The sequence below is a fragment of the Hetaerina americana genome, unplaced genomic scaffold (assembly GCF_022747635.1).
Source record: "Hetaerina americana unplaced genomic scaffold, ioHetAmer1.1.p SCAF_7, whole genome shotgun sequence".
Lineage (NCBI taxonomy): Eukaryota > Metazoa > Arthropoda > Insecta > Odonata > Calopterygidae > Hetaerina > Hetaerina americana.
Window position 1 is genome coordinate 80,954,172 of NW_027287316.1, and position 12,195 is coordinate 80,966,366.

Below are 12,195 nucleotides of genomic sequence, written 5' to 3' on the forward strand. Positions count from 1 at the left end.
GTAAGTTTGGTAAGGGGTGAAAATGCAGTTCTCACAAGGTGTTGGTACCAGGGGTAACTCATAGCTCTCATAAAAAATTGTGATGAGTTAACACCTATGCCTGAGAAAAGTAAACTTAAAACAGAATGGAAGCATCTGCATATGGTAAGCATTATTTTTACGTGGGGATGGCATCTGTTTAAAACAGAAAAGAGATCAGAATACTCCAATTTAAGGTTCTATCTGGTCAATGAAAACATGGGCTAGAGAGTTGGGTACCATTTCAGGTTTAATCCTGGATGGGTCCAAGGTGAGAAACGGAACAGTAGTTAACGGTATTTCCAGCAAGCCACAGAATATTTCTAGTGATATGACATCAGGGTGAATAACTTCTACCTTCCCAAATTGCTGGATAACTTTAGCTAGTCTTTTTTTAATGCCAATGACGCTGGCATTTGAAAACACAATGAATTTAAAAAAATCTGGTTTTCAAAAAAATCAAATGATAGTATTATGGATTAAAAAGTATATCTTTATCCGATGAGTGACTTTTGACATGAATTATGTTCATACTTAGACACACGATTTTGATATTAGTTTTTAGCTATGTAATAAGTGATAATGTTTTTTATATTTTGAAATACACATTTTTCAAGTCATAAGAAGACACACAGGTCTATCTCTAAGTAATCTAAGGTGAAAGAAGTATGAAATTCCGTTAGTATGATATATTTGATTTGGTCCTTCTAAACATTTCAGGGCTCAGATGCCTCCAATCCACACTCATCCTTCACTCTAGAAAACTAAGCTTCTGAGTCATACATTGACTTTGCTTCACATTTTATTTTTCACAAGCCTTTTCATGACGTCCTTCCCTAAGGTGACCATTAACAACTCCTGCCTCTTGGGAAATGTTCCTTCGGTATTTTTGAAACCATCCTCCTAATCCCTACAACATTTCTAAATAGCTGAAATTATCTGCATATATTAATTTATATCCTCTAATCTTAATGCTTATCGGAGTCTCTCTAATTACAGTCTCTCTCATGACCTTCAACAGATAAATACTCACATCATACCTATCACACTGAGTCTGCAATGTGGTAACCCTTTGGTTAACTGGCTAATAAACGCTTGATCTTCTGAAAATTGTACTGATTTGAAGAGTTCCCCACCTTCTACAACTAATTTATTTCTACAGTCTACTTTCACTACAGCCATTCACAAACCTCGTTTACCATACATTGCCTCTGCAGGTATATTTTATTATTCTTGAAAAGGAAAGCGTGATAATTGATTCCCCGTCAATTTCCCTTAGCCGATCACTGCCCATCATGACCCTTCATCGTCTATCCACACCGCTGCAGTGGGAGTGGTGCATAATAAATATTGACTAACTTGTCTATCCCTCCAATCTATTTCCATCTAATTACAAAATCAATCATTAATGTTCCTCAGTTTATTCTATAAAATGCCTTCTCAAAATCTACAAAGCTTAAAATTAAATCCTGGCTGCACTCCTGCATTCCTTTCAAATAGTAAACCTCAATACTCCGACGGCACAAAGATATGGCCAATGGGAGAAAAATAAGCACAGCTATGGAATGAAAGACTGTAAAACATAGAAAGGAATTCATGGATATTTTGTCTTTTCAGGTAATTACTAGGAATATCCTTACTGTGCAATGTGAGGGTCCATCAAATACCCACCCTGGAAACAAAGATGCAGGGAATACAGAGTACCAATGGACTGCTTGAGGACCGTGGTAGAGGGTAAAATGTTTTGCAGAAGAGGTCAAGGCTGCAGGAGAATATGGGCATGTTGGATGAAATGAAGGGAGACAGGAAGTATAACCGTGGATTTGAAAAATATTCTGCACAAGTATTAAATTATTCATCAATTATTGGGTTAGGAGGAGCTTAGGAATGCAGCAGTGCTATCAGCGATACATGGAATCTATCAAAAGCCTTCTTTGGCCAGTGGACCACCCTTACCAATAATAATCAGTCTGCAGAAGTTTTTGCCTGGTGGCTCTGAGCCCATTGGTGCAGTAAAGCACGAAGAAAAAAATCAAAGACTTAACATTTCTACAGTAAATAATTTATCACTGCCAACTAATTTTTCTACACTGAAGCATCAACTATACTGCTACATGATGCCACAGCCTAGCAAAACTAGTCAAAAACAATAATTTCTATCCTGCTGAAACGCAAAGTCTTTGATTCTTTGTGCTTTACAAATGGACTTCCACTAAGTATCCTCAAAATTGTTGCCAATTTGGCAAGGAGGTTTAAACGGGAGAAACGTCAAGCAGCTCAGTTTGTCACCAGCTACCCAACTTGCCCAATGTAGGTTGAGTATATTCAGGCCATTTCTGGCCACTTTTTTATACAAAACCAAAATGAACACTGCGGTAGAATTTTCTTTATTTAAAAACATAACATTCCAGGTAGTCACCGCTTTTAACACCCTTAAGTAATATTAACTAAAATAAGGACAATAAAAAGTCGAACAAATTTTACCAGCCACGGATCCAGCCTGAGGAAAAATTGGGTTGTGCTTACCACCACAGACATACTACCTTGATCAAAAATTTCCCGGAATTTATTCAGAAAATTAAAAATACAAGTTTATTCATCTAAATCTATATTGTCCCCTTCAAAGTAATCCCCATCGACTGCAACACACTTATGCCAGCGCTTGATCCAATCCTCGAAACATTTTTTATATTCGGTTTTCGGTATGTCCATCAGTGCTTCCTGCGATTTTTCCATTACTTCCTCTCGGCTGCTAAAACGCGTTCCCCGTAATGGTTTTTTAACTCGATTGAACAGAAAGAAGTCACAGGGAGCCAAATCAGGTGAATTCGGTGGCTGTTGGATGGTATTTGTTGCATTTTTCGTCAAAAAATTACGAATAATGATAGCACTGTGCGACGGTGCGTTATCATGGTGCAAAATCCACGACTTTTCTGCCCACATTTCTGGTCTCTTTCGGCGAATTGCTTCACGCAAACGTCTCATAACGCCCAAATAATACTCTTTGTTTACTGTCTGGCCTTCTGGCAAAAATTCATGATGCACTACACCGTTGTAATCCATGAAAACCGTCAGCATTGCCTTCTTTTTTGACTGAAAACGACGTGGTTTTTTTGGTCTCGGCTCATTTGGTGAACGCCATTCACTTGCCTGATGTCTGGATTGCGTGTCGTACTCATAAACCCACGTCTCGTCTCCAGTAATGATCCTTTTGATGAATGTGGGATCGGATTCAGCCTCGCAAATCATGTCTTTTGCGACGTCAACACGGTCTCTTTTTGGCATGAAATTGAGGTCTTTTGGCACCAATTTTGCTGCTACACGACGGAAACCCAAATCATTAACCACAATGTCTTGGGCGGATCCATAGGCAATGTTCAAGTCCTCCGCTATTTCTCTGATGGTTAATTTGCGGTTATTGACCAACATTTCTGTTACTTTATCAATTTTTTCACCGACTTTCGATGTCGATGGTCTGCCACTGCGTTCATCATCTTCGATTGACTCACGACCACTTCTGAACCGCTCGTGCCACTGGTAAACGACCGTTTTTTTTAGAGAATCGTTGCCGAAACACTTTTCCAACATTTCCAACGTCCGTGCGCCACTAAATCCGTTTTTTACGCAAAATTTAATACAAGTTCGTTGTTGCAAATTTAAATCCATTTCTGCAATTGTAAAAAATCGCCAACACACACAGAGATAGATGTACTCTTGGCTACGTAACTTTTGCAAATGTCAAGTTATGACACTAAGATTTAAAGGGAATATCAACAACAGATGTACCAATTTAACAAAAAAAACAGAACTCAAATCGGAACGATGGGAGCGTCACACGGTGGTTATTCCGGGAACTTTTTGATCAAGGTAGTATGCTTCGGTGACAACCAAAAACGAGTTGAATTATAATAACTTATAACAACCTGGCACTTTGCAACTGCATCTGAAGGTATGACTAGAGAGTACACAGTGAATTCTTGCACTCCGCTGTTTAATTTCAAAAGGCCATTACCACTCATTCATTCTAAAAATGAAGTTCTTTTTCTTATTTGGTCAAAGAGACTGCTTCCCTTACCACTGAAGAGACGGGTGGAAATTGGCCTCTTAATTTAAAATATCCTGTGTTTGGCAGTTTGGAAACGTAGCCACAGTACATTCACTTGGCTCAGTACTGCAGAAATTAATTTATAACACTGATGCAGTGGAAAAAAAGTGAATGTTTAAGATTATTTATGTAAAAATTTGTGAGTAACGAAGTGAATTACATGTCGCAGTTCATCTCTAGAGCTATTACCACTGAGGTTTTATAGTTTAAGAGATTCACTGTAGAGAGGTGTTCTGCAAGCACTTTATATGCCGAAGGGTTGGGACTAGGACATGAGAGATCATTCCATGGAGGTCTTTCTTGATTACTGATTTGTAAGAGAGAGGTTTCACCGCATTGCATTGGATCAGAATACTCCCCCACCTGCGGTACACCACTAGGAGCTCTCAACATGGGAAAATTATGTTCATTAAGATGCTCACAGATAAATCTCCAAAGCAATTTGAAGCTTGAATTGGCTGGAATGCCCAAAGTGCTCTGAAGTGATTCAGAAACATGAAACAGACTTAAGCATGCTTACAGAAAGGGATAATGCACACTGGGTCACTTGGATTTCTATCCACTACCATTTGTGCCAACGTATGGATTTCATGAACATATATATTCTGGAGTGGGTTTACCCCCATCTCCGCAAAAGAGACTCATCACTCCCAAAAGCAGACATCACCTCTCTTCTTACCTTGTGCACCTCCTGGCCCATTATCTCTGATGATTGGCCTCCACTACCACCACCAGTTTGCAGACTTACCACCATCTCCGGCTGCGGTTGGAGTCCTCCAAAATCCAACCGGCCACCTTGATTTGCCTTCTCCAATGACTGACTGCTTTTGCCCACCTCCTCCTCCTTGCCTACAAATGGCAGAGCAACCCACAAAACTATTTCAGGAACAATGACCCGTTTTGTGAAGTACACATCATACCCTAAAATGCATTTCTGGGACAAGTGGCTGATGTTTTCAGAACATCAAGTATAAACGAGGAAATAATAAGTAACAGTAGTTGTAGTTTTTACATCTACATCTACATAATACCCCGCAAGCTGCCGCAAGGGCGTGTGGCGGGGGGTGTTAGGTCACCAACCGTAAAAAGGAAAAATACCACATGCAAAAAAACAACACGGAAAATTACACCCACAGCAGCGCACACACTCATGCAAAAATCCCTCCATCCAATACTCATGCAAACTCATATATCGCAAAACAACTAAAAAACTGCACCCCATGATGCAGCACGAAAGCCATCCTACAACACGGAAGCCAGGACGCAACAAGCAAGAAATTGAAACACCACATGAAAATGCACCACGAAACACTCTACCCCCAAAGAGTCTGTAAAAGGCAGGGAATGCGACCCAACGTTGCAGGTAGCAGGAATTTCCCCCCGCCAAGAGGGACGAGGGATTGAAAGGGAAACTTAAAAACAGATGAACAGAACACGAATGAGGTCATTCGGAAAGAATGGGTTATTATAACAAAACACATAAGGTTAGTGGAAGAGCATGCATTTAAGTAGAACTAATTATTTTTTAGACGCTGAGGGTGAAAAGTGGAATTTTTGCTATCTATAACCCTGCAGTTGCTATCCTGTATTGTCCGTGGGAAGAAGGAGTCCTTGAGTCGGCTAGTTCTGGCATCTGGCATTTTAGGGGAGGCAATCGACAGCTAAGGTCATTTGCGCCACAAGGGATGGATGGGAAAGGAAGAGCGGAGAGAAACCCGGCGTCAGCATCAGCATACTTTTGTCAAAAGGCACCAAGGGATCCACAGATTAACGTCCCATCTGACGGATGTTGTACTCACTGCAAGTACTCTCCACAAAGCACCTCAAGTAGGGAATGGGATGCCACTAAAAAAATCTAATACCTTCGGGATTCGAACCTGGGCCCTATGGGTGAGACACCTGTACACTAGCCTACGAACCATCGCGATATCCCCCAGAAAATATTAAAAGGGAACGATGAAAGGGATGCATACTCCTCCATCCATTTAGCCACCAGGAGAGTGACTCATAAAAATAATGTGCATTTTTCATTTGATAATGTTTCCATCAGCCAGAGAGGTTTTTTACACCATTGTAAAAGGAAGAAAAAAAGAAGGGAGGGGGATGTTGAGATGGGTGTGGTGATTCACGGGAGCAGTTAGCCCCTCGCCAGTAATCAGACACACTTTCAAAATACTAAGACGCCCTCATTGACACTTGAACCTTGTGAAGCAGTGGTTTTTCTCCTTCAGAGCACTAAAAGGACCACCTAGTGGTCGAAATATGCATATCACACCATTCACACTATTGCAGTTCCCTTAGTTTGTACGTATTAATTTGCCTTCCTTCTTTACTTTCCATTAGTCTCTTTCTTTTGACTGAAAGGCTTTCATTCCCTACCATTTTTGGTTTTCCCAACACCATCATGTCATCCAGTGTTTTGTCCACTTTATATTCCTGAGTTTCGGTATTGCTTCTTTGTAACACCTAAGTGAGTGAGAGTGTGTGTGTATTATTCCCCCGAAGTTGGTTCCTGGCATCTGGATTAATTTCTTCGCATACCTATTCGGTTCCTTCCCAGTTACACGTGAGGGTTAAGGTAGCTCAAATCCATTCCCGAGGAGAGGGACACACTTTCCCGTGAACCACTTTGGGCTAAGCAGAGTGACTGTGTGTGTATTTGTAAGTTCCCAAATATCACCTCCTGATCACACGCAAGGGATTAACTTTCCCCATAAATCACCACACCAATCTCAATATCCCCTGCTTTTTTCTTTTACGATGGTGTAAAAAACCTCTGCTGGCCTTAAGAAATATTTTTTAAAACAGTCAGTCTTAGAAAAGGCCGTAAGAAGCTAACTTTATCCTTTCCACTATTCATTTGTGTTGTGGTCATCCCAAGAGGACCTTCACATAATGCAACAATATGTACTTAGTAATGATAAACTAGGGTGCATACTTGCATTAAGGAGTTGAAATGTAATGAAATAATTGACTTTGTAATTCCACACACTTTATTTAAAAACACGACCCAGGTTTCGATGTAGGACGTCATCATCAGGTCAACGTTGAAACCTCGGTCGTGTTTTTAAATAAAGTGTGTGGAATTACAAAGTTAATTATTTCATTACATTTCAATATGTTATGTAAATCTCACAAAGTTACGCCTGAGACAACAAATTGCATTAAGGAGTTATTTTGAACAATTATTTTGGCGAATGTCAAAATAAATCTTGTTGAATACAATGGGTTCCAAGGGAGAGAACACAAGCAGAGATTGGCAAATTTTGCCATGCAAATATGGAGGAAATTAGTTGAGCAAAGAGTTAGACTAAAGGGAAGGGTTGGAGTTGGGGAAAGAGAGGAAGTTGCTGTGTGAAATCTACAGATGGCAGGAAAAGGAGGCCACAACCAAAGGGAGAACGTTAAGTAAGAAAGCTAAGGAAGTAAGCAAGTGGGGAGGTAGGAGAAGACTTGGTCTTATGGATGGAATGAAGACAGGAAGAAAGGAAGAAGCACTGGGAGGAAATACTATAGGACAAACAAAAGAAAGTTCATGTAATATGCACCTAATATAATCGCTGTCAGGGAATGTCCATAATTTAGAAACACCAAGTCACCTACCCTTAAAAGATACTACATTAACTTTTATTGAATAAGATACTGGAAGAGAAAAAGGGTGGGAGATGCCATCATTCAGTAGCATTCAAGCAGATAGGTGGAAAGTGGAAGGAAAAGTCACCAAAATTGAGAGAGATGGAAAAATAACAAAATAACTTACATTATAATAAAAAGACTGCAAGAACCTGTATTATTTGCTGCATTTGAAAAGAGAATGTTTTCAAATAAAGGTATGACTCAAAAGAATTAGTAGATAATGGGATATGAAATCGTGAAAAAATAATATAGAAGGAGTTCAATAGATAATGAAAAAGAATTTTCATTGGGTTTTAAACGGAGGTGTACGGGTTGGCAGGCAATAGTTGGTAGGGTAAAAGGTTGAAATGACTATGCGATTAGTGAATGAGAAACTATGAAAGGGAAATGACAGCTGGTAAAAATAAGCATAAGAGGGAGAAACATGAGAAGAGAAAGTGTTCAGAAAAGAATATATGCAGTGAAAAGAGGGAGTATTTGCATTAATTTATAGAATAAGTCAAGTGAATGACATGCCAAATCAAAACTGGTTGAAAATTGAATGCATTTAGAGGAATGTTCTCTTCCTTTTTGGAATGGAATGTCCTTCCTCAAATGATTGTTCACCCAGCATGCAAAGCTTCAGGAACAAATGAACCACGCAGATCACCAATAAACACCATTCCTGCCGCTTAATAAACCAACCTCCTTTGTCATCACCCTCGCCATCATTGCTGGGCAACAGGACACCATTTGGGCCAGGCACGGGCATCAGATCATCCTCTGTATCCTCCGAATCCTCTGACCACCAAAGCCTCTCCAGCTCCTCTTCCTCCTCCTTGGTGTACTTGGCGTCTTCGAACCCACTAATCAGCCCCTCATCCTCAATGTCAAACCCTGGGCCCCTCTGAGGCACCTCTTCCTTGGTGCTCTCCTGCACATTTACAGCCTTTGTTGTACTCGTTCCACCCACGCTGTTTGCTGGCGTCACCTTTGGAGTGATCAATGACCCTTCTGCTTCCTCCACCATCTCCTTTTTTGCGGCCTCAATGCTCTCCATTATGCTCTTCATCTGAGAGACAAGAGAGACGGAACATTGCGGTCAGTTTTCGTATATAGCATGCATCACAAGGCAGTTCAGCCATTGTACCAATGACCGGGAAAGTCGTTCAAAAACAATTAATTGGAATATAACACCCCTGCCAATTGCACAGTAGAATGAAACCAAAGGTGTGCTATACCAAAGCAGTCCTTGCTGGCACAACACGCAAGTCATTCACTACACATAATTTTTTTCCCTCCTTTCCTTGCTAGGAACATAATTCACAGCAGGTATGAGGTACCTCTAATATTTCCAAAGCACACTATATGATTCACTTTGACCTCAAGTAGGGATCAGTATACCACAGAAAAATATTCGTTATCTCTAGGATTTGGACCGGGGTCCTCTTGGTGGGAAGCCTGTACGTTAGCCACCTCACCATCCCAATCCCCCTTGAGTAAGAATGCTAAGAAAAGGCTTGCTAAAATGAAAAACTCCGGTAGCCGAAAACAGATAAACTGATAAAAATGTGGCTCGTGTTCGACAAATGTTGGACTCTGACCGTCGATTGAGTATCAAGATGGTTGCCAATGAAGTGAACTTGTCCGTTCGAAGGTTTCCGCGGCGATGAGTAGGTGATTTCCACATTTTTCGGGCTGCGTCCGCGTATGTCGTTTAAATGTACAACAGTTTCGCCAGCTATCCTGCTGGCGTCCTCAGGTCAAGGATGAAAAGAAGCTTGTTGTCCCGTCTTATATAGGAAAAATCCGGCGCCAATACCGGGAAATTTCTTGGCCAATCAGGGAACGTCCTCATATTTGCGCGGAATTATTTGTTTCCACGCACTGTGGAGTGGATATCCATCCTCTCTGTTAAAATTTTTTGGCCTTTTAACGATTTCAATGGCCTCTCTGATTATTCTCTGGAAGTATTTTCCTTCTTTCGCTATTATTTTAGCATCGTCGAAGAGAATAGAGTGTCCAGGTTCACTCCAGGCGTGCTCAGCGATGGCCGATGCTCTAAACTGTTTGGCCTTGGTTGCCCTCTGGTGTTCACTCATGCGTGTTTTCAGCGCTCTGCACGTTTCACCGATGTACCATTTGCCACAGGAGCATGGCACTTGGTACACGCCTTCTGATATTAACGGTGAAATTCCATCCTTGGGTCCGGGTAGGGTGTCAGCTATCTTGGTGACGCAGTTGAATCTGGTCACCACATCATGTTTCCTTAAAGCCCTCGCGATTCTTTCCGAAGTCCCTGCGATGAAGGGGATGGTGACGTAAGCCTTCGGACGTGGTCTGGAGTCTTCCTCTCTGTCACAAACCACCGCTGTTCCTGACAGAGAGGAAGACTCCAGACCACGTCCGAAGGCTTACGTCACCATCCCCTTCATCGCAGGGACTTCGGAAAGAATCGCGAGGGCTTTAAGGAAACATGATGTGGTGACCAGATTCAACTGCGTCACCAAGATAGCTGACACCCTACCCGGACCCAAGGATGGAATTTCACCGTTAATATCAGAAGGCGTGTACCAAGTGCCATGCTCCTGTGGCAAATGGTACATCGGTGAAACGTGCAGAGCGCTGAAAACACGCATGAGTGAACACCAGAGGGCAACCAAGGCCAAACAGTTTAGAGCATCGGCCATCGCTGAGCACGCCTGGAGTGAACCTGGACACTATTCTCTTCGACGATGCTAAAATAATAGCGAAAGAAGGAAAATACTTCCAGAGAATAATCAGAGAGGCCATTGAAATCGTTAAAAGGCCAAAAAATTTTAACAGAGAGGATGGATATCCACTCCACAGTGCGTGGAAACGAATAATTCCGCGCAAATATGAGGACGTTCCCTGATTGGCCAAGAAATTTCCCGGTATTGGCGCCGGATTTTTCCTATATAAGACGGGACAACAAGCTTCTTTTCATCCTTGACCTGAGGACGCCAGCAGGATAGCTGGCGAAACTGTTGTACATTTAAACGACATACGCGGACGCAGCCCGAAAAATGTGGAAATCAAGTGAACTTGTCATCTACTGTTGTGTTTCGCATGGTTACTGAAGATTTAGCGATGCAGAAAGTGTGCGCCAAGCTGGTGTTTAAGTTGTTTGCCACATCATGCCACTAGCCTGCGAGTTCCAGGCAAAACACCAGGTACCAATGCCACCCCACCCCCCCTCTAGCCCTGGCATCACCCTAGCAGACTTCTTTTTGTCCCCTCGCATTAAGGCAGCCCCAAAAGGAACCTGTTTTTGTCCCTAAAAAAAGATCCAATCGGTCTTGACAAAGACCTTGCGAGAGGTACCCGAAGATGCCTTCCAGGGCACATACCGGTCATGGCAGAGTAACTGGAAAAAATGTGTCGTGGCCTAAGGACAGTGCTTTGAAGAAATTTAAGTGTTTGTGCAAATCTTTTCTATAAATTGCTTTAAAATATATAATTGCATTACTTTTGGAACGCACCCTGTGTGTGTGTGTATGTATGTATGTGGGTGTATAGGTATATGCATTAGTATATGTAATGTATGTATATATATATATATATATATATTTTTTTTTTTAAGTAATCTACCTGTTAAGGTAGGTTTTTGGACTGACACAACTACCAAACAAATATTTTATTACTCCTAACAAAACACAAAATCAATCATCCTACTCTATATCAGGTCCCTCTTCATCTCTGAGTACTTCCTTCCTCCCATCATCCCGTCCAACAACCCTATCCTGTTCCTTCCCTTTCCTCTTTTGCCCAACATTCTACCCTCTATCACAGTCTTCAACATCCCACTGCCGGTCAACACCCCCTTCATCCACTTTTCCTGCCTCCATAGGATTTCTTCCAACAAACCCCTCTCTTCGCCCACCATACCAAGTACTTCCTCATTTGTTTTCTTCTCTGTCCATTTCACCTTCTCCATTCTTCTCCACACCCACATTTCAAAAGCCTCCAATCTACGTCTATCCTCCTGCTTCAATGACCACGTTTCCGCTCCGTACATAGCTACGCTCCATATCAAAGTTTTTACGAGTCTTTTCTTAACATCCTTACTCAAAGTCCCTGTCATCAACTCCCTCCTCCTTGTGAAAGCCTCTTTGCCTAGCGCAATTCTTCTCCTTACGTCCCTACTACTTTGACCGTGTTGGTCCAAAACACTACCGAGATACGTAAACTGTTCTACCTGCTCTAGCTTTTGCCCTCCTATTTTAATGTTAAGCTTGGCCTTTTTCTTTCTAGAAAATCGCATAACCTTTGTTTTATTAATATTGATTCTCATCCCATACCTGTCGCACTGAATTTCCAATTCACTAAGCAATGCTTGCAGCCCCTTGGCTGACTGACAAACTAAAGCTTGGTCATCAGCAAACCTAACTGATTTTACGAATTCCCCGCCCACTTTCATTCCTACCTCCAAATCT

At 41.6% G+C, this 12,195-nt stretch overlaps 1 protein-coding gene across 2 annotated transcripts in view; it reads right to left on the reverse strand.

Annotated features, from left to right (window-relative positions):
* The window catches only part of LOC139696678 (uncharacterized), a 31,466-nt gene that overhangs the window by 3,844 nt on the left and 15,427 nt on the right, over window positions 1–12,195 (reverse strand). Inside the window, exons 5-6 of one of the 2 annotated variants that reach the window (XM_071595507.1) lie at window positions 8,444–8,810; window positions 4,872–4,972 (exon numbers count right to left, since the gene is read on the reverse strand). In XM_071595507.1, the coding sequence (XP_071451608.1) occupies window positions 4,872–4,972; window positions 8,444–8,810 (468 nt within the window). Of the gene's footprint in view, window positions 1–4,802; window positions 4,973–8,443; window positions 8,811–12,195 lie in introns of both variants that reach the window. The other variant, XM_071595505.1, reaches the window with a different exon arrangement.